Consider the following 22,649-nt stretch of genomic DNA (forward strand, 5'->3'; position numbering starts at 1 on the left):
GGCTATGAATACATTCTGAAGGCACTACTTAAAAAGTAGCTACTAATTTTTCAATTTATATATATTTTTTTAAAGTAAATAGTTTCAACGGAACTGAAAAACCATCCCGTGGCTAGGGTTGTTGCAGCGACCGTATTACTGCCACACCGGCGGTCATGAAGGCAGTCAAATTTCATGTGACTGTTTAGTTACAGTAATTAGGCTTCTCCAAGTTCTGATGCTGCTGGTCATTAGTAGTCTACCAAACTTGCTAACTGCCTGGTATTCTGCACTCTATTGTCCATCTAACCACTCTGACATGAATGCAAATGTATTTGAAAATCAAACACTTATTAATGAGAGCTCAACGGTTCACCACATTTCTATAGGCTATGCAATTTTGTGAGAAAACAGAATGATGGCCTCTATTAAAAAGAGGATCTCTTCAGATTTCTATAGGCTACGCTTACTATATTTATTTCTTAACTTTCCTAGTACTAAGCAAATATTAAGCACATTGCTTATCTTTACAACAGGAGAGTATAGCCTTCCTGGCTGGCATGAAAATGAACCACAGGAAAAGCGTCCTCTATTCGCTATGACAGAGATGCAGAGATGACATTTCTTTCCCCCTGACCCTGTTTCGAGACAGGTGCATGATAATGGTCCATTCTACATCAAAATGAATTTCACACATATATTATTTAGTATATGTAAAGACGAGATTTAATCAAGAATAGTCTGATGGGTGACTATTAGCCTTACACTTGTGAATTTATATATTATCACTTGTGAATGATGCCCAGCTAAAGGCAAGAAACAATGCCTTTTTGTGCGACTTTTTCTAAGCATAGTCGCACGCCTCATGTAGCCTAGCCCATAGGCCTATATGTTTTGATAAATCAAATCAAATGTATTTATATAGCCCTTCGTACATCAGCTGATATCTTAAAGTGCTGTACAGAAACCCAGCCTAAAACCACAAACAGCAAGCAATGCAGGTGTTGAAGCACGGTGGATAGGAAAAACTCCCTAGAAAGGCCAAAACCTAGAGAGGAACCAGGCTATGAGGGTTGGCCAGTCCTCTTCTGGCTGTGTCGGGTGGAGATTATAACAGCACATGGCCAAGATAATCAAATGTTCATAAATGACCAGCATGGTCAAATAATAATAATCACAGTAGTTGTCAAGGGTGCAGCAAGTCAGCACCTCAAGTAAGTAAATGTCAGTAAATGTCAGTTGCCTTTTCATAGCCGATCATTAAGAGTATCTCTACCACACCGAGAGAGAGAATTAGAGAGAGCATACTTAAATTCACACAGGACACCGGATAAGACAGGAGAAGTACTCCAGATATAACAAACTGACCCTAGCCCCCCGACACATAAACTACCTCAGCTTACATACTGGAGGCTGAGACAGGAGGGGTCAGGAGACACTGTGGCCCCATCCGATGATACCCCCGGACAGGGCCAAACAGGAAGGATATAACCCCACTCACTTTGCCAAAGCACAGCCCCCACACCACTAGAGGGATATCTTCAACCACCAACCATACCATCCTGAGACAAGGCCGAGTATAGCCCACAAAGGTCTCCGCCACGGCACAACCCAAGGGGGGGGCGCCAACCCAGACAAGAAGATCACATCAGTGACTCAACCCACTCAAGTGACGCACCCCTCCTAGGGACGGCATGAAAGAGCACCAGTAAGCCAGTGACTCAGCCCCTGTAATAGGGTTAGAGGCAGAGAATCCCAGTGGAGAGAGGGGAACCGGCCAGGCAGAGACAGCAAGGGCGGTTCGTTGCTCCAGAACCTTTCCGTTCACCTTCATACTTGATAAGGTTTGTATCACAGCTAAAGTGGCCAAATAACTTCTTAAAATGTAAGCACATTAATCCACTTTACAAGGGGTATAGAGTCTAACTGGTATACATAAGCAGCATGTGAGTTTCAAGTTTGGGGAAGATAATCTTCACCATTAAAAATACACCTTTTTGATAAAAGCATTATATGCATAATGCTTTTTGGTCACTTTTGATAATGATGTTTTCCCGCTAGTGGAACATTTGTGCTTAGCCATGTGCGCATTGTTGCGCTTATCATGTGAAGAAATAGCCTAATAGTTTAAACATTTTAAGCTAAACATTGTGATCTGCTGTGTCAGCCTCATTGCTTAAAAACGTTTGTTTTGATGCTAGTGGTTGTATTAATTTGGGATCTATCGCATCCCACAACTGTCCCAGACTATGTTTAGCATATTTTCTCACACAGAATAGAATAGGTCGACTTTTGTACTGTGGGAGACAGTTGATTGACATAGGCTAGTGCTTAGGCCTGCTCATCTTGTTGGCTGACGAAAAGTAAATGTGGACAGTTCTTCCAATATCTTCAATATGCACCTCGGAATTGGATAAGGACGTGCGCAGTTGCGTCTAGGATGTGTCTCTTCACTTGTAGCCTGTGAGAAAGACCCGATCACATGATGGAGAGACATGTGAGTGAGATGAGAGGTGCTTCGGGGAAGGCAGGCATGGATTTTTCTAGGGTGTATTATGGCCACACAAAGGGAATGCCACCGTGAAATTCGAGGCATTATCAAGTGCTTCTCAAATTGTGAACGAGAGACTGACGAAGTGAGTACAGCCTTTGCAAAAAACAAAGCAGAGCTCATGCCTTTCAATCAACTTTTTTCAAATCATCATTAGTCACATCATGAAGCCTTACAATGTATTAAAAATTCAAAACATATAGCCCCCACGTTTGTAGAACAACTTGTTAAATTAAACGCTAAATTAAGCTTATAGCAGTACCTATTTCGTTGTTAACTGCTCAACACAGAATAGCTGCATGTGCGCATTCCCTCAAATCGCTTAGAGAAAATATCCTATTCTATCTTATTCAGCTTTGTTCAATTGTATTCTTCATACTATAAAATAATGTCACAGAATTCTAAGCAAATCTTGTCTGCTAAATTAACTACTTTAGCCCACAGCCATATGGCATAGTCAGATCAGGACCTAACATAAGGACAACCCGGAGGATGCTATTCTGTTCTTCTGAAATAGACTACATTTTCATTATATCATGTTTCTTTAGACCTATCTAAAATAAATAATGGATTTATTGTGATAGTGTAGGCTATATTGCATGGAGTTATTGTGAAGGTGTAGGATATATTACATGGAATTATTGTGAAAGTGTAGGCTCTTATTTATTTATTTATTTATTTGACTTTTAAAATGTAGATGCTTCAGAGGTCTGCATCAGTGTGTGGAAGCCAGGAGATGCTAAATATGAGACCGACAGTTATTTGCTTGACAATCACCGGCTGACTAAATTTGTGACTGCCAAAGCCCTACCTGTGGCTATTTCCAAATACCCCGGTGTACTGCCCAAGCCTAACCCTCACTTACACTACCCACTCCCCCGTGGTTTTCGTTGTTATACAAAACCTTCTGTTATAGTCAGTCATCTGTATATTGACAGTTTGAGAATAACATTTGAGGCACTTCAGGTAGTTTGCTAATGGAGAGAGTGGTGCTGTTTGTGTGACTCTTCTACTGTAGATTACTCAACCTTCAGTACAGCTTGTCCTCTGTCGTGCCCTGCGGAATTTCTGTCAGATGGAGGTGGGGGGGTTTCTATCTGTGGACCTTTTAGCTGTTTGTGCTCACTTGTGAATGATTAACTGTTTTTGACTTGTTTGATTCCATTGAGTTGGCCACATTTCCGTTGCTAATGCATCAATAATTTGCTTTGATATGAACATACAACTCTCCCTTTTTGAGTTAACGTAATGACACAGCGTGTTGTTTAGCCAAATGAAGCAAGTAAAAGGTAGGAGCTACTGTTTCTGTATACCATGGTGCCTCATCCACCATGCCTGCCCCATAAAGCTGTGACCATGAACCCAAAATTACTGACACCTACATTGCCTTCCTCCTATTTTGTGTACTTCTGTAATTTCCGTCAATTTTTTTTCTTCTACACAATGTTCCTGTAGGTGGTTCTAAAAACCATTATTTGGTCCACAGTAATAGCCTATGCATTACTTTGATTCTTGCTATGAAAGCGTCTGCCTGTCCCTGTTTCTCAGTCGTCTGCTGTGTGAGCGAGCCACGCTTACTCCCTCTCCCCACTGTGTTCATGGAGGAGGGAGGGATGCATTCTGAGAAGAAAAAGCATATGACCATTGCTCAAAATGCAATTTTGTGAAAATACAGTTTTCAAAGAAACTACTGTTTTCTGTGAGGAGAGTCTCAGCTTTCTGTGAGTATTTATTTATTAAAAAAATGTGTTTAACCTTTATTTAACTAGGCAAGTCAGTTAAGAACAATTTCTTATTTTCAATGACAGCCTAGGAACAGTGGGTTAACTGCCTGTTCAGGAGCAGAACGACAGATTTGTACCTTGTCAGCTCGGGGATTCCAACTGGCAACCTTTATGTTACTAGTTCAACGCTCTAACCACTAGGCTACCCTGCCGCCCCAGGGTAGCCTAGTATATAATGTATTTCTCACCTTTAATATTGAGTTCATGGCACCACTTTACAACCGAGGTAGGCTGTAAGTATGGCTTTGATGTGCCCGCGGAGTAGAGCGCGCCATTTGCAGTGAATAGGCCTACTTCAAGTAGCCTAGGCCTAGCGCTGAAAAAGTCAATACGCCATCATTACCAAAATGGAAAAATTTAATGATTTTATTATTGAAATTTTGAAATAGCATAGACGACCGAGGAAAGACAAATTAGTACAATTTAAGGCCATGTGGCAAGCAATAATGCATGCACTAGGGATGGGGGTGTAAGCATGTGGGTCTGGGCAGAGGAGAGGTAGATGTTGTTTGTTGGCGTCTGTAAGTTGTTTTTCGTGTGGGGGGTTAAAAAAAATGCCTGGGAAAAAGGTTTTTGTAGGACATTAGCCAACAGTTACTGATTAGGTTAATCAATTAGCCTACATGGTTATATAGCAACAATATCATATTTGGAGTTAGCAATCTACCTAAGTGTTTTGAGTTCCCACTTCCTGGTGGTGAACAGTATAGCCTATAGGCTAAATATAGATGTTGGTCAATTTCTCTGTAGAGCATTAAAAAAAAAGATAATTCTGTATCCTATTTTGACAGGTTGCACATCCAAAATATCAATCATGCATTCCCTGGATATATTTGAAATGGTATGATTCAAAAGTAGGCCATCTCAGTTGTAAAGTAACCGTCCATTAATATCGCGTCAAATCAGCATCATGTCGAGCAAGATGAAACCTCATTGAAAAATGGTAGGCCAACATTTAGACTTTCGTCCTTCAGACAAGGAGGTGACTGAACATGTTGTTGTGTTTGATGCAAGAAACCACTTTACAAAACAAAATGCATTAATATAATACCATTATTACAGAGAATAATCACAACTGCTCATGCTATAAACACAATCCAGTTCAAAGTGAATGGCACAGATCCATATATGGCAATAGTTATTTGCATACAGGTCTACTGCACCTCTGATTGGTTATGGTCTGTGTAGAGTACTGGCTGAGTTGTGTATGTCAATGCAATAGAATCGTACTTCGATGCGTTCTGCCTACAACAAAATCTTCCATAGTTACTTTTGCATACTAAGGGTTGCATAATTAGTTTTGTTTCGGTATGTTGCGTTGAAAGTGGCTAATATTGCGATGATTCGATCACAATTCCCAAAGAAGAGAAAGGTTGGTTAGTGTTAACTAAGGGGGAAAACTCGAAAGTTGAGTGAAGTTCAATCTCGTGCTTCTCTATGCGAGCTGATATTTCAGTCCCGGGGGGAGCTGCGTACCCCCGCGCACAGCTTAGAGGGAATATTGGTTGAGAGCGCAGAAATTTGTTGGAGAGAGCAGATGTTCCTCGAGTGGATATGCCAAACTTGAGAGCTGACAAGTGTGAGTTTGGGCAAGCAGAACATCATTGCCACAGATCAAAAAGAAGTATGTTTGAATAAATAAAAAAAATATAGAACCTTAAGCAAAGAAACATGATTCAAATGTGTACATTTTTTATTTGAAATTGTCCAACAATAGTCACATCTTTGTCAAGTTTTCACCACAGAGTTTCTAAACCATACTGTACTGTCTTTGTTTTAACTTTACATTTCTGATGTTGCTCTCTCAAGTCTTGACACCTTTTGGGTTTCAATTTCTCTTTTTTTCTCGATTGGATTTCAGGCTGATGGGGGCTGACTTAGTCGGATGCGTGTCTAGAACACCTTAAATTGGTTACTTTCATTGGAGTGATGGACAAACTAACAAATGCTTGCCATTTTTCAGTCCAGTGTTGTCATGTGATTGGTTGAGTCCTCTTGTGTGCATGATGTCAAACAGATGCGCTTCAGAACCGTATGTTTAGCTTGCTAGCCAGCTTGAATAGTAAGCACTGAATGACTTGGAAAACCCAGCCTCAACTCATCCTCTGCTTGCTCGACCACATTCTGAGCTCTCGACTGGTCTGTGTGCTGGCGAGACCCATCCTCTGCTTGCTCGACCACATTCTGAGCTCTCGACTGGTCTGTGTGCTGGCGAGACCCATCCTCTGCTTGCTCAACAACATTCTGAGCTCTCGACTGGTCTGTGTGCTGGCGGGACCCATCCTCTGCTTGCTCAACAACATTCTGAGCTCTCGACTGGTCTGTGTGCTGGCGGGACCCATCCTCTGCTTGCTCAACAACATTCTGAGCTCTCGACTGGTCTGTGTGCTGGCGGGACCCATCCTCTGCTCGCTCAACAACATTCTGAGCTCTCGACTGGTCTGTGTGCTGGCGGGACCCATCCTCTGCTCGCTCAACAACATTCTGAGCTCTCGACTGGTCTGTGTGCTGGCGGGACCCATCCTCTGCTCGCTCAACAACATTCTGAGCTCTCGACTGGTCTGTGTGCTGGCGGGACCCATCCTCTGCTCGCTCAACAACATTCTGAGCTCTCGACTGGTCTGTGTGGGGGCGGGACCCATCCTCTGCTCGCTCGACCACATTCTGAGCTCTCGACTGGTCTGTGTGCTGGCGGGACCCATCCTCTGCTCGCTCGACCACATTCTGAGCTCTCGACCAGCTTGTGTGCTGGCCGGACCCATCCTCTGCTTGCTCGACCACATTCTGAGCTCTCGACTGGTCTGTGTGCTGGCGAGACCCATCCTCTGCTTGCTCGACCACATTCTGAGCTCTCGACTGGTCTGTGTGCTGGCGAGACCCATCCTCTGCTTGCTCGACAACATTCTGAGCTCTCGACTGGTCTGTGTGCTGGCGGGACCCATCCTCTGCTTGCTCAACAACATTCTGAGCTCTCGACTGGTCTGTGTGCTGGCGGGACCCATCCTCTGCTTGCTCAACAACATTCTGAGCTCTCGACTGGTCTGTGTGCTGGCGGGACCCATCCTCTGCTTGCTCAACAACATTCTGAGCTCTCGACTGGTCTGTGTGCTGGCGGGACCCATCCTCTGCTCGCTCAACAACATTCTGAGCTCTCGACTGGTCTGTGTGCTGGCGGGACCCATCCTCTGCTTGCTCAACATCATTCTGAGCTCTCGACTGGTCTGTGTGCTGGCGGGACCCATCCTCTGCTCGCTCAACAACATTCTGAGCTCTCGACTGGTCTGTGTGCTGGCGGGACCCATCCTCTGCTCGCTCAACAACATTCTGAGCTCTCGACTGGTCTGTGTGCTGGCGGGACCCATCCTCTGCTCGCTCGACCACATTCTGAGCTCTCGACCAGCTTGTGTGCTGGCCGGACCCATCCTCTGCTCGCTCGACCACATTCTGCGCTCTCGACCGGCTTGTGTGCTGGCGGGACCCATCCTCTGCTCGCTCGACCACATTCTGCGCTCTCGACCGGCTTGTGTGCTGGCGGGACCCATCCTCTGCTCGCTCGACCACATTCTGCGCTCTCGACCGGTCTGTGTGGGGGCGGGATCTTCTGCTCGCATGACCCCATCTTCTACACTTACAACGCAGTGTTCGCTTGCTCAATGATGTGTCATCTTGCTCGACATCTTGCACGCAATGGACTTTAGAGGCTGATTTGATGCCATACATTAAAACTTTCTTCAAATCTTTGTATTTATTGTCATCGAGCAAAATAGCTACATTTGTCACAATATTACTTTTTATCCATATCACCCAGCTCTAGCACTTCCCCCAAAATAATTTTACATAATTTATCGCAAGAAATGGGTACATTTATTGTGATATGTATTTTGTCTATATCGCCCAGTTCTACTTCTCCATCTACCATGCCTGCCCCATCCACCACGCCTTCCGCCTAATCCACCACGCCTTCCGCCTACCCCATACACCATGCTTTCCCGGTCTGCCATGCCTTCCTCCATACCTGTCCCATCCACCACTCCATCCGCCATGCTTGCCCCATCCACCACTCCATCCGCCATGCTTGCCCCATCCACCACTCCATCCGCCATGCCTGCCCCATCCACCACTCCATCCGCCATGCTTGCCCCATCCACCACTCCATCCACCACTCCATCCGCCATACCTGCCCCATCCACCACTCCATCCGCCATGCTTGCCCCATCCACCACTCCATCCGCCATGCTTGCCCCATCCACCACTCCATCCGCCATGCTTGCCCCATCCACCACTCCATCCACCACTCCATCCGCCATGCCTGCCCCATCCACCACTCCATCCGCCATGCTTGCCCCACTGTGTTCTCGCCTTTTTATTGACGACATGTTCTATTTAACAATGTGATAAGAGAAATAGGACACACAATACACACGGAGTCCTATTGAGAAACAACAGATGCCCTCTGAAAATCTATGTGCTGTGAACGTACGATAGGAACAACCACCTCCTAGCCGTCCACCACGCTAGCGGTGCTTTAGTGCTGAGCCCCCTCGGTGTCATGGAAACCAGATAACCCACAGATCTGTGCCTGTCATTATTCCCATGATGCCTCCTGCCAGCTGAGTGGAGGCTGAGCCAGGCTATATGAGGAAGCTGCCAGATGATAGGAAACAGATGCTGCTGTGGTATAGGCAGAGGGAGCAACACAACAGGTCACCTCTCTGACTCCAATGTTTAATGTATTCAAAGCATTTGGTGAATTTCCATGAATAGCTACACTTCAAAACAAACAAGTTTTGGGTAAAAAAAAATGTATGCTGTACGATTTCCATAAACAAAGCCCTTGATAATATCATATGTTAAATCAATTGTGTTTACAACATTTGAAAATGGCTTGATGTCAAAGTGGAAGTTGAATACCATAACAGCCTCTTCCTAATTTCCAATTGTTGGAACCTGTTCTCTTCAATTGGTGGTGCAAATGTAGAATAATAGTGAAGATATCAAAACTATGGAATAACACACTTGGAATCATGTAGTAACAAAAAAAAGTATTCAACAAATCCAGATATTTTATATTTGATATTCTTCAAAGTAGCCACCCTTCACCTTGATGACAGCTTTACACACAGTGCTGTCGCTGGCCTACACGTAGTACCTCATAATTTAAAAGTGAAATTATGTTTTTAGAAATTGTTACATATTAATACAAAATCAAAAACAAATGTCGAGTCAATACGTATTCAACCCCTTTCTTATGGCAAGCCTAAAAATGTTAAGGGGGATTTTTTTTTTTTAACAAGTCACATAAGTTAAATGGACTCACTCTCTGTGCCATAGTGTTTAACATGATATTTTGAATGACTACCTCATCTCCGTACCCCCACACATACAATTATCTATAATGTCCCAAAGTCGAGCAGTGAATTTCAAACACCAGAGTCAACCACAAAGATAAGGGAGGGCACCTATTGGTAGAGTTGTAAAAAATGAAGGAAGAAAATCAGACATTGAATATCCCTTTTGAGCATGGTGAAGTTATCAATTACACTTTGGATGGTGTGTCGATATACGCAGTCACTACAATGTTACAGGCTTTGCCAGAGACGTTGCCGGAGAGGGAGGAAACCATGAGGCCAATGGTAACATTAACGTGGTTTAATGGCTGTGAAAGGAGAGAACTGAGGACGGATCAACAACGTAGTTACTCCACAATACTAACTGAAATGACAGAATGAAAAGAAGACTGTACAGAATAAAAAATATTCAAAAATAGGCATCTTGTTTACAATAAGGCACTCAAATAAAACTGCAAAAAATGTGGCAAAGAAAATAACATTTATGTCCTGAATACAAAATGTTTGGGGCAAATCCAACACAACACATCACTGTGTACCACGCTTCACATTTTCAATGGTGGTGGCTGCATCATGTTATGGGTATGCTTGGCAAGGACTAGGGAGGTTCTTGGAGTGGGGGGGGGGATAAACAGAATAGAGACAGGCAAAATCCTAGAGGAAAACTTGATTCAGTCTGCTTTCCAACAGACACAGGGAGACATTCAGCTTTTTAAGCAGGACAAATATAATAGCTTACTTTAAATAGATTGTTCTTAACATGTAATCCAGTGTAACAAAAAAACATATATTTTTTTCGTTTTTTAAATGGCAATACAAGTTGTTGCCACACATCCAAGCCACCATGTTCAGAGAGTTGTGTATTGGTCTCGCCTGTAAAGTTTACTGAATCCCTTTGGTACAGTGGCCTATTTGGGTCTGTTGTCAAAGTGCACCACATGTCTCTGAAGGGCCTTGTGTGGCGCAGCGGGGGGGGACTTATGAATTCCTTACTGATTATGATTGCGTCATCCTCTCAACCAATGTGCACCTTAAGGCGTCATTATACATAGTTCGAGGTTTGGTTTGCTCCAAGCAGAACTCGTCTAGAAACAAAGTGGCAATATTACAAAAATGAATATTTGTGAATATTTGTCCCTCTTGAGCCACCCTAGCAACAACATAGCCAGTACACTTCCTCAAAATATCCCAAATGAATGTAAGATTAATCAAGAAATCTGTAATAAATGTTGACATTTTTGCAGAGGTTGTCTTAGTTATGCAATTTTACATCTAAGATGTTTGGTGCAGTATTTCTCAAGAGAAAAAATGTGCATGAAAACTAGTCCTCTCTCGTTGAATGACAACAAACACGTGATTGAAGAATCCAGTCCATACTTCTCACATAGGGCTGGGCGGTATACCCTATTTTACTATATACAGTACCAGTATTGATGCACGGACCGGTTTGAGTTTTTACATGACCTTCTATAACAGTATTTCAATTCATCAATCAAATACAAGGGAGGAGCAAAAACCAACACACTCGGCCCGCCGTGGAATGAGTTTGATACGTGGTATAAATAGAGAGAACCCCCACTGAAGCCATCCTAGAACTACTCATAAAGCATATTTAGAACCTTTATTCAAAAAAATAAAATACCGTCAAAAACATTGTAATATGATATTTTGTCCATATCGCCCAGCCCTATTCCCGCTCCTAGTAGGAGTAGTACTATAGACCAATCACTGACGAATGGGCGTAGACTTCGGCTACTGAACTTTGATTTGACTCAATAAAAAATGTTGTGTGCTCAAACAGCCGAAAAAACAAACAAAATGTTCACAATGTTGTCATAATATATGCAGAAACTATTCAGGCATGTGGCTTTAGTGATACACCAAGTTTTAAAATTTTTTTTTTTATCAAAAAGCATTTCAGGACAACTGAGATATGTCAATAACAAGTCTTATCTGGTCACCTCGCATTCGGTTTCCTACGATTGGAGAGGAATTCAGCTTTTAATTACGTATCCATGCAGTGACATTCTCAAGATTTGGGCTTAACGCACCAAGCAGCACACCCTAGCAGCACACTTTAGTACAGCCCTCTAAAGCGATTCAGTAACCAACAAGTCTATTGGAGATGTACATTCCGGTCAGGAGGAACCCCACGGACTCGTCAAAGTCCCACTGTGGCGTTGAAAAGACCGGTTTTGTTGCCTTGCGTGGCAAGTTGCCACCATGACTGAATGGGAACCGTGGCTTGCTGCAGGACCTTTTCCCTGTGCCACTGCTCCAGGCAGTCCAAAGCATCTGGGAACGTCTTGCTCTCAAACTTGTTGGCAAACATGCTGTTTCTGTTGATGATCCACTGCAAATCCTCCAGACCGTAGATGCAGATGTCCCTGACATAACGACCTGCGGAAAGATGAGCAGCAGCAGAAAGGGCATCAAGATGAGATCAGATCAGTGTCAACTGCTGTTGTGTAAACTGTTTACTTCCTAATCAGAAGGCTAATCTAATCTGGAACCAAAGAGCAAAACATGCCCTAGACAAGTGAGGTCAAGACTGTAAACTGACAATGACTGGGATCAGGAGTTGTGGTACCTTTGCATCCATTGTGTTCCATCCCCTCTTGGTCCCTCCATTTTATTGCCCGGATCTCGCCGCTCCAACCTCCGTCTACATGACTTCCTGGCGCTTCTAGGAGCAGATAACCGATCCAAAACAGATTAAATCTCATTCTCACATTTCATTATTCAAAGCCTTTTGATTGTCATCAATGATTCATGGGACACTGATATACTCATATACTGTAGATAAAGCAAGCTGCAAATAAATCGGAGCCTACAGTATGAATGAATTCCCCCAAACTTAATTTTAAGTCCTTTTAGGGAGTTTTTCCTAGCCACTGTGCATCTGCATTACTTGCTCTTTGGGGATTTAGGCTGAGCATCTGTAAAGCACTTTGACAACTGCTCATGTAAAAATGGCTTTAAAATTGATTGAGCTAGGTTGGCCTACTGTACTTGGAAACAATGTGGGGATGTTGAACCCATTCCTTTAAGTTTCAAGCTTTATAAAGGCTAAAAGTAATATTTGAACAGTGAACATCCCAAATAAATTTGTTTGCCTTTCATGAAATTACATGAACTCACAGGTACTGGGCCGCCAGGATTTATTGACTTCGCATAGCTTTTTCGTCTCCTAGGTGTTTGCTTTTGGAATGCATTTCAAATTGGAAAGGTTGTGTGTAGCATATGGAAAGGTCTAGAGTTGTAGAAGTCTCATCTGTTTTCCTCACAGATGTAACGGTTCTAAATGTCCCTATATATTGCCGTAAGCTCAGTACCAATGGTGTTGTGGATATGAACTTCTATTGGCCACTGTATTACAAAGTTGCTTTTTATGAGCGGTTCTAAAGCCTGGCCTTTACCTTTGATGTGATTGAGTGTCACCCAGTAGTGCTCATCTGGGCTGAATGTGTCTTTGGACCACTCCAGCAAGTCCCTGGACACCTGACTTCTCAGTACAAACTCCACAAAGGTCCTTGTTAGCGCGTAGTAGGCTGTTCCAAAGTAAATCTGCACCCCATGGGGTGGAGCACCCTTCTTTGGTGCTCCTCGCTTGGGGGCCACAAGGAAGCCCCTGATCTCCCTGTACCTCAGCTGAGTCCGGTGCCTCATGGACGCCGGCTGCTTGATGCCCGGGGTCATGTTCCTGTCCCTCCACTTCTTGCTCTGCATGTAGCGCACCAGCTCCAGGTTGCTTTTGACGGGGAAGTCCTGGCCGCACAGGTTGACCACCTTCCTCCAGGGCACCGGAGATGCCACCAGGTCCCTCATACAGTTGATGTCAGCCTGTAGCCGCGAGTAGCCGGCGTAGGTCACCATCTCGCTGCGGCTGACCAGGAACACGTTAGGGAAGCAGCCCACCAGGCTATCCACGGCTTCACTGTACTCCTGCGGAGCCTTGACGTCCACATGGATACAGTAGACATTCTGGGGTGCGTAGATGGCCCTCAGCAGGCGCACAAGCAGCTCCAGCTCCTTGTGGACGGTGAGGATGAAGGCCAGAGGGTAGTCTTCCTCCTCACGACTCAGCGGGCTGGTGATGAAGTGGAGCTCCCTCACCAGGCGGGAGCAGTCCAGGTCCCCACCTCTACCCCCCATACCCAGAAGATGGCTCTCCACCTGGCAGTCGTGGCGTTGCCATGCTGGAGAGCCGTCAGTGCTGGGGAGGAAGGCTTGGCAGTACTGGGAGAAGGGCCTGCAGCCCAAGGGCCCGTGCTGAGCCTGGGGATCTGTAGGGGCCTTGGTACGCAGGTAGATCACAGAGCAGATGAACATGCAGATTCCCAGGCAGAACAGGAAACTGCACTTGGTGCCTTCCAGCTGGAGCATAATAGTCCAGCACCGGACGGACACCACGCAACCACCTGTAACAAAAGACCAAAGTTAGGCTGTGCTTTGAAACAACAAAGCCCGACTCGAGACAGTAAAAGTCTCTAAGACTCTGACCCTTCCATACAGAAGAACCAAAATTATTATTGACAATGTTTTACAATCTGAGACTCTGTTTTGTTTCCTTGGTGCTGCTTAGTTGGGGTTCTTTCTAGAGGCGTTTAACGATCCAGCAAACAGCAAGAAAGAGCAGCTTTCTATGGAGCTCGTAGTAGTCCGATAATAACAGATTCAGACTCATGAAACAAGTGTTTAGAGAGAAAATACATTGTCAGTGCAGCTGGATGGAACCCGGCTCAGGAAGTTGAAGAAATGAAACACTAAGCAGTACAGGTAGCTTGCTCTCCTTTACCACTAGCAGTCTACTAGGTAATTGCTTCCCAGGTCCCCAGGGCCGTTACCAAGTGAGGCAATATTGCCTTTTCCTTTTGTGCAACAGAGGCATGGAACAGTGTGCAAACTACGTTTCACATAGATGTACTCGTGCTCCTTCTGTAATCCACTCTTAATAACGTGTTGTGCTGTTTGTATTGTATGTCGAAATGTTTTCATGTTGTATGGACTGCTGCTGCTTTCTTGGTCAGGTCTACATTGCAAAAGAGGGATTTCTTCCTGGTTAAATAAAACATTAAAAAAATAATATGTATGAAGAAGGACTGAGAAGCTCAGTTCTGGTGACTTTTTAAAAGGACATTCTAGTCCAAAAATGATTTTTGTTTAAAATATGTTGACACCATATTGGCTAAATGATTTGTTTAAATTATGTTTAACATATTGGAGCATGCATATAGCCTATGCATGTTCCATATTATCAGGTATGCTTTTAGCAATGAGCATTATCACCTGTTGCCCAACTGATGCAGTATTTTGGCAATAAATAAATAGGCTAAAGCATGGGGTTGCCTATCTGCATTTACCCACTGTACCCTATTTGGCTAATCATTTTCTAGATACCAAATGTGATCTTTTAACTAGATAGCATCCTATTGATGAATTTTATGTCCCAAAAAACATACATAAACACAGTGAATGTAATGTAGCACTACCTTTTAGGGTAACTTGGTAAACTGCTACCCGGGGTAACTCTACTTCTCAGATAAACATATTTTTAGGTGGGGTGGTGTTTTACACCACGTTACCCTGTAATTGAGCCTTGTTACCTCTAGCCCCACTCTCCTCTATGCACTCATAGCAAATTGTGGAGCGGTAACATGCTTAACCATGGCTCTGCATATTTAGGAGTTGAGAAATAAATAAAGTAGGAATGGAAAACTAGGATCCCCCCGATTTTTAACAATGGCCATCAGAACTGCTGTTTTCCCCGTGATTGCGAAACTTGTGCATTGACTGCTTGTCAGAATGCATGTTTCCCTCCCTATGGCACATGAATGCACCTGTAGAGGAATATTTATCTTGTATAGAACACACAACAAAATGCCGACTAGGTACAGTGCCTTCCAGAAAGTATTCATACCCCTTTACTTAGTCCACATTTTGTTGTGTTACAGCCTGAAATCAAAATGGATTAAATCGATTTTTCTTTTCACCCATCTACACACAATATCCCATAATGAAAAAGTTCAAATGTTTTAAAACATTTTTGCATGTTAAATGAAAATTAAATACAGATATCTAATTTACATAAGTATTCACAACCCTGAGTTAATACATGTTAGAATCACCTTTGGCAGCGATTACAGCTATGAGTCTTTCTGGGTAAGTGTCTTTGCACACCTGGATTGTACAATATTTGCACATTATTCTTTAAAAAACTTAAAGCTCTGTCAAGTTGGTTGTTGATCATTGCTAGACAGCCATTTTCAAGTCTTGCCATAGATTTTCAAGTCAATTTAAGTCAAAACTGTACCACTTAGGAATGTTGTGTTTATTTGGCCTTGTGTTTTTCGTTATTGTCCTGCTGAAAGGTGAATTTGTCTCCCAGTGTCTGTTGGAAAGCAGACTGAACCAGGTTTTCCTCTAGGATTTTGCCTGTGTGCTTGCTTCTATTCCAATTATTTTTTATACAAAAATAAATACTCCCTAGTCATGGCCGATGACAAGCATACCCATACCATGATGCAGCCACCACCATGCTTGAAAATATGAAGAGTGGTACTCAGTGACGTGTTGTTGGATATGTCCCAAACATAATGCTTTTTATTCAGGATATAAAGTGAATGTCATTGCCACATTTTTTGCTGTTTTACATTAGTGCCTTATTGCAAACAGGATGCATGTTTTGGAGTATTTGTAGTCTATACAGGCTTCCTTCTGTTCACCCCGTAATTTAGGTTAGTATTGTGGAGTAACTACAATGTTGTTGATCCATCATCAGTTTTCTCCTATCACAGCCATTCAACTCTGTAACTGTTTTAAAGTCACCATTGGCCTCATGGTGAAATCGTTGAACGGTTTCCTTCCTCTTGAGGCAACTGAGTTAGGAAGGACGCCTGTATCTTTGTAGTGACTGGGTGTGTTGATAAACCATTCAAAGTATAATTAACCATGCTTAAAGGGATATTCAATGTCTACTTCTTTTATTTCATTTTTTTGTCTACCAACGGGGGATCTTCAATGCGAGGCATTCGGAAAAACCTCCCTGGTCTTTGGTTGTATTTTAAATTCACTGCTCGACTGAGAGACCTTACAGATCATTATTTTTGTGGGGTACAGAGATGAGGTAGTCATAAAAAAAATGATGTTAAACACTATTATTGCACATACTGAGTACATGCAACTTATTATGTGACTTGTTAAGCACATAAAATGGATGGAATACTTATTGACTCCCGACATTTCAGCTTTTCATTTTTAGTCTATACAAAAATAAACTCAACATGCAAAAATTTCTACAATTTTACCGAGTTACAGTTTCATATGAGGAAATCAGTCAATTTAAAATAAATAAATTAGGCCCTAATCTATGGATTTCACATGACTGGGAATACAGATATGCATATGTTGGTCCCAGATACCTTAGGAAAAATGGTAGGGACGTGGAGCAGAAAACCAGTCGCTATCCTGTGTGACCATTTGCCTCATGCAGCATGACACATCTTCCTATAGAGTTGATCAGGCTGTTGATTGTGGTCTGTGGAATGTTGTCCCACTCCTCTTCAATGGCTGTGCAAAGTTGCTGGATCTTGGCGGGAACTGGGAAACGCTGTCGTACACATCGATCCAGAACATCCCAAACATGCTGAATGGGTGACATTGAGCATGCAGTCCATGACATAACTGGGACATTTTCAGCTTCCGGGAATTGTGTACAGATACATGGGGCTGTACATTATCATGCTGAAACATGAGGTGTGGCGGCGGATGAATAACATGACAATGGGCCTCAGGATCTCATCAGGGTATCTCTGTGCATTCGAATTGCCATTGATAAAATACAATTGTATTCATGCTCTGTAGCTTATGCCTGCCCATACCATAACCTCACCGCCACCATTGGGCAATCCGCTTGCCCACACGACACCATACACGCTATCTGCCATCTGCCCGGTACAGGTGAAACCGGGATTCATCCTTGAAGAGCACACTTCTCCAGCGTGCCAGTGGCCATCGAAGCGTCCCTGAGACGGTTTCTGACAGTTTGTGTAGAAATTTGGTTGTGCAAACCCACAGTTTCATAAGCTATCCAGATGACTGGTTTCAGATGATCCCGCAGGTGAAGAAGCCGAATGTGGAAGTCCTGGGCTGACGTGGTTACAAGTAGTCTGCGGTTGTGAGGCCGGTTGGACGTGAGGCCGGTTGGACGTACTGCCAAATTCTCTAAAATGACGTTGGAGGCGGCTTCCGGTAAAGAAATGTAAGTTCAATTCTCTGGCAACAGCTCTGGTGGACATTCCTGCAGTCAGCATGCCAATTGCAACTTCAGACATCTGTGGCATTGTGTTGTGTGACAAAACTGCACATTTTAGAGTGGCCTTTTTTTTCTCCCCAGCACGAGGTGCACATGTGTAATTTGTGTACAACATTTGTGAGAAATAAGCTTTTTGTGCTTGTGTAACATTTCTGGGATATTTTATTTTAGCTCATGAAACATGGGACCAACACTTCACATGTTGATGTTTTTGTTCAGTATAATTATTTTGTAATTCCACTTTGACATTATGGGGTATTGTGTGTAGGCCAGTGTCACAAAATCACAATTTTATTCATTTTAAATTCAGGCTGTAACACAACAGAATGTGGAAAATGTCGAGGGGTGTGAATAGTTTCTGAAGGCACTGTAACTAGACTTTTCTACTATGGGGTAGTCTGATTTTTATATTCATGACCTGTTTTGTTTGTAGAAGAAAAGTAAATGTTGACTGTTCTAGCATCTTCAAAGTGTTTTTATTTCTTCGTATTACATCTTTTTCTGAAGGATCTAGCTATGATTTTGCCGTGGCGCCACACCATGTTTAAATGTCTACAGCGGAAACACTCTAGCTCCTAAATACAATATCCCTTCTCTAAATAGAAGCACATGGCCGTCGTTACCTTCATTCATTTACATTTTTCAATAATAAGTGGACACGGCTTAATCATCACGTCGGTCTACCAGTTGCTCCTGCTAACAGATGAATTATGTCCCTACGAAGTGAGCTACACTGCTTTGCTTCGTTCACCGAGAATCAATAAGAATGGTCTAGAAAAAGGAGACGTTTTGCTCTTTAACACCCTCTAGAGTCGCCTAACAGCACACTAGAGAGACGTATTCACCTGAGACTTGCTGAAACCCTGTAATCGGTGGCAACCCGTCGCAGAGATTTGGACATTGGGCTTGTTATGGAAACGTGTGAGAGTATAATGAGATCACAAGGGTCTCTCACAGAAAGGACACAGGCCATTGTGACATTAGGAAGAGAACAAACAAATTTGATCTCTGCAGTAACTACGTCAACAGACAGAGAAAGCTGTCTAGGCATACTGACTCGTGAAGTAGAGTAGCTGTCTTGTTTGCTTATGACAAATGTTTTAACTGCCATTGATTCATTGTTGCAGTAACCGTTAATAGGAAACATTTTAACTGGAAGTTAAATCGTCGACTGGAGTTGTTTAATTTCGACAACTCAAAACATTGTGTAGAATGCAGTTTATCCAGTTAACTGATCTATAGTTCATCAAGTATGTTGCTGTAGATCAGTATAGATCCGTTTAAACAGTATGTCACTATAGATCAGTTGATCCAGTATGTCACTATAGATCAGTATAGATCAATTAATCCAGTATGTTACTATAGATCAGTTAATCCAGTATGTTACTATGGATCAGCATGTTACTATAGATCAGTATAGATCAGTATGTTACTATAGATCAGTATAGATCAATTAATCCAGTATGTTACTATAGATCAGTATGTTTCTATAGATCAGTTGATCCAGTATGTTACTATAGATCAATTAATCCAGTATGTTACTATAGATCAGTATAGATCAATTAATCCAGTATGTTACTATAGATCAGTATGTTTCTATAGATCAGTTGATCCAGTATGTTACTATAGATCAATTAATCCAGTATGTTACTATAGATCAGTTAATCCAGTATGTTACTATAGATCAGTTAATCCAGTATGCTACTATGGATCAGCATGTTACTATAGATCAGTATAGATCAATTAATCCAGTATGTTACTATAGATCAGTATGTTTCTATAGATCAGTTGATCCAGTATGTCACTATAGATCAGTTAATCCCATATGTTACTATAGATCCATTTATCCAGTATGTTACTATAGATCAGTTGATCCAGTATGTCACTATAGATCAGTTGATCCAGTATGTTACTATAGATCAGTATGTCAGTATAGATCAGTATGTCACTGTAGATCAGTTTATCCAGTATGTTACTATAGATCAGTATGTTACTATAGATCAGTTTATCCAGTATGTCACTATAGATCAGTTAATCCAATATGTTACTATAGAACAGTATAGATCAGTATGTTGCTATAGATAAATTAATCCAGTATGTTACTATAGATCAGTTAATCCAGTATGTTACTATAGATCAGTTGATCCAGTGTGTTACTATAGATCAGTTGATCCAGTATGTCACTATAGATCAGTATGTCACTATAGATCAGTTGATCCAGTATGTTACTATAGATCAGTATGTCACTATAGATCAGTTGATCCAGTATGTTACTATAGATCAGTATGTTACTATATATCAGTATGTTACTATAGATCTGTATAGATCAGTAGATCCAGTATGTTACTATAGATCAGTATGTCACTATAGATCAGTTGATCCAGTATGTTACTATAGATCAGTATGTTACTATAGATCTGTATAGATCAGTATGTCAGTATAGATCAGTAGATCCAGTATGTTACTATAGATCTGTATAGATCAGTATGTCACTATAGATCAGTTGATCCAGTATGTTACTATAGATCAGTATGTTACTATAGATCTGTATAGATCAGTATGTTACTATAGATCAGTATAGATCAGTATGTTACTATAGATCCATATAGATCAGTATGTCAGTATAGATCAGTATGTTACTATAGATCAGTTAATCCAGTATGTTACTATAGATCACTTAATCCAGTATGTTACTATAGATCAGTATAGATCAGTATGTTAATATAGATCAGTTAATCCCGTATGTTACTATAGATCAGTTGATCCAGTGTTACTATAGATCAGTTGATTCGGTAGGTCACTATAGAGCCGTTTATCCGGTAGGTCATTCTAGATCAGTTTATATGGTAGGTCACTATAGATCAGTATAGGAAGTCATAATTGCCAAAAAGAGCTGACTTTACCACCACCTGTTGCCATTATTAGATTTAACACTGCTGGTTCTCATGGAGACATACGTTTATTTTTTATCACCAGTTAATGAACCCAATATTCAAACACTCTTAGGTGTTTGTAATTAATAGCTCATCGGGACGATGTGTGTAACCACCACCATTTCGATAAATACAATCTTTCATCAACTCCAAGAGTTAATGAAACACACACACAGAGAAAGAGCCTCAGGCTAAGGCTAGCCAGTTACCTTAATTGCAGTTGAGCCCGGGTCCTTGTGCTGAAGAAGATCTTAAACATTAAACCCCTGACCAAAACATGGCGAGCCGGAACCAGCAGGGAGTCATGCCAGGTGCACACAGGGAGCTGGAACCATTGGTCGGCAAGCGATGGGCGGGTGGAGCTGAAGCTGTTGCTGCGCGCTGCTTTTGTTGTAGTTGTCTCTGGGCAGCACGTGGCTCGCAAGGTCGCTGTGCTCCGCGTGTTTCCCAGTTTTTTTGTTTTGTGTGTGCGTCTGCGTCTGTCATTTCTTGCCCTCGCGTCTGTTTTTGAGGCACTTCCTCTGCATTTCCCCTGAGACATTGGCCGGCCCTGCCTGGTAACAGGCGGCTTCTCTCTCATTTGGCGCACACACACACACACACACACACACACACACAAGCACCGGCAACCAACAGTCTCCTCCCCATTCAAACTACTCCTGATGTCCTTTTCTTTCTCTTCCTCCTATCTCTTTCGCTCTCTCATCCTCTCACCCCATCTCTCTCTTTCTTTCTTTCTCTCTTTTTCTTTTTCCTCTCTCCTCTCTCACCCCATCTCCCTTCCTTTAATTTACCTATTTCTGATTTTTTTTAAATTAAAAAGCCACCCCAATCTCCTTTTTTCCATTTTCAGATGTGCAGCAATCATGGAGTATAATTTCCTTGCCTCTGTTTGCCTTTCTCTTTGCCTTTCTCATTTTGTTGCCTCTGTCTGTTTCTCTTTCTGTCTTGGTCTCTATCTGTCTGTTTCTCTTTCTGTCTTGGTCTCTATCTGTCTGTGTTTTTTTATTTTATTTTGAGACCTCTCTGGTGGTTATGCTGCCTGTGGTTTGTTTAGTACTGAGTAGAGGGAGGCCAGCAGCGACGACAGCCCCAGCCAAGGTTTGTTTGCTGCCTGATCAGCGACTGAGATTAGCCCTTGTTGTGTTAACATGTTCAGAGGTCACATTGAGCTGCCACCAGGACACAATAGGTCCCCCCTGCTGGTTGGCTTTTGTCTTCCTTTGGCTGAGTGTGACGTTATTAGTCTGCATGTGTCTAACCTCTCGTTTTATTCATGAATTAAACATTCAGTAGTGATCCACATAGGTCAGTGTTTTTTGTTTTTATGGACAAATCGTGATAGGGAGTCCCATAGGGCGGCGTACAATTGGCCCAGAGTCGTCCGGGTTTGGGGAGGGGTAGGCCGTCATTGTAAATAATATTTTTTTTCTTAACTGACTTGCCTAGTTAAATAAAGGTTAAATAAAAAAATGAATTCCTGCACTTTTATTATCATTTCCACACTGGTCCATGCAGCATTTGGGCCAAAAAATATAGGCCTAGTTAATATGTGAACTGTTAGAATTATGGAAACATGCTTACCAATACCTACACCAGCACTGGTACACAGGCATTATTAGCTAGCTATGTTCGCATACATGGATGAACGCTTCTCCCTCTGTCACGGATGCCGTGGTTGCCCTTAGTATGAGGATGTAATCCGGAAAGACAGGTGTTTTATACAACAAGCCATCTTTG

At 42.5% G+C, this 22,649-nt stretch overlaps 2 protein-coding genes across 3 annotated transcripts in view; one reads left to right on the forward strand and one right to left on the reverse strand.

The window, feature by feature from the left end:
* Positions 1 to 22,649, forward strand: part of LOC115144088 (replication termination factor 2-like) — a 56,817-nt gene that overhangs the window by 18,726 nt on the left and 15,442 nt on the right. The window lies entirely within an intron of this gene.
* On the reverse strand, positions 9,949 to 21,635 carry LOC115144083 (beta-1,3-galactosyl-O-glycosyl-glycoprotein beta-1,6-N-acetylglucosaminyltransferase 7-like). The gene is made up of 4 exons (XM_029684785.2): positions 21,119 to 21,635; positions 13,082 to 14,083; positions 12,253 to 12,348; positions 9,949 to 12,062 (listed from the first exon to the last, which is right to left on the reverse strand). Exons 2-4 carry the CDS (start codon positions 14,046 to 14,048, stop codon positions 11,824 to 11,826), a joined length of 1,302 nt encoding a protein of 433 aa, XP_029540645.1. The 5' UTR covers positions 14,049 to 14,083; positions 21,119 to 21,635; the 3' UTR covers positions 9,949 to 11,823.

The sequence above is a fragment of the Oncorhynchus nerka genome, linkage group LG2 (genome assembly GCF_034236695.1).
Source record: "Oncorhynchus nerka isolate Pitt River linkage group LG2, Oner_Uvic_2.0, whole genome shotgun sequence".
NCBI classification, from domain to species: domain Eukaryota; kingdom Metazoa; phylum Chordata; class Actinopteri; order Salmoniformes; family Salmonidae; genus Oncorhynchus; species Oncorhynchus nerka.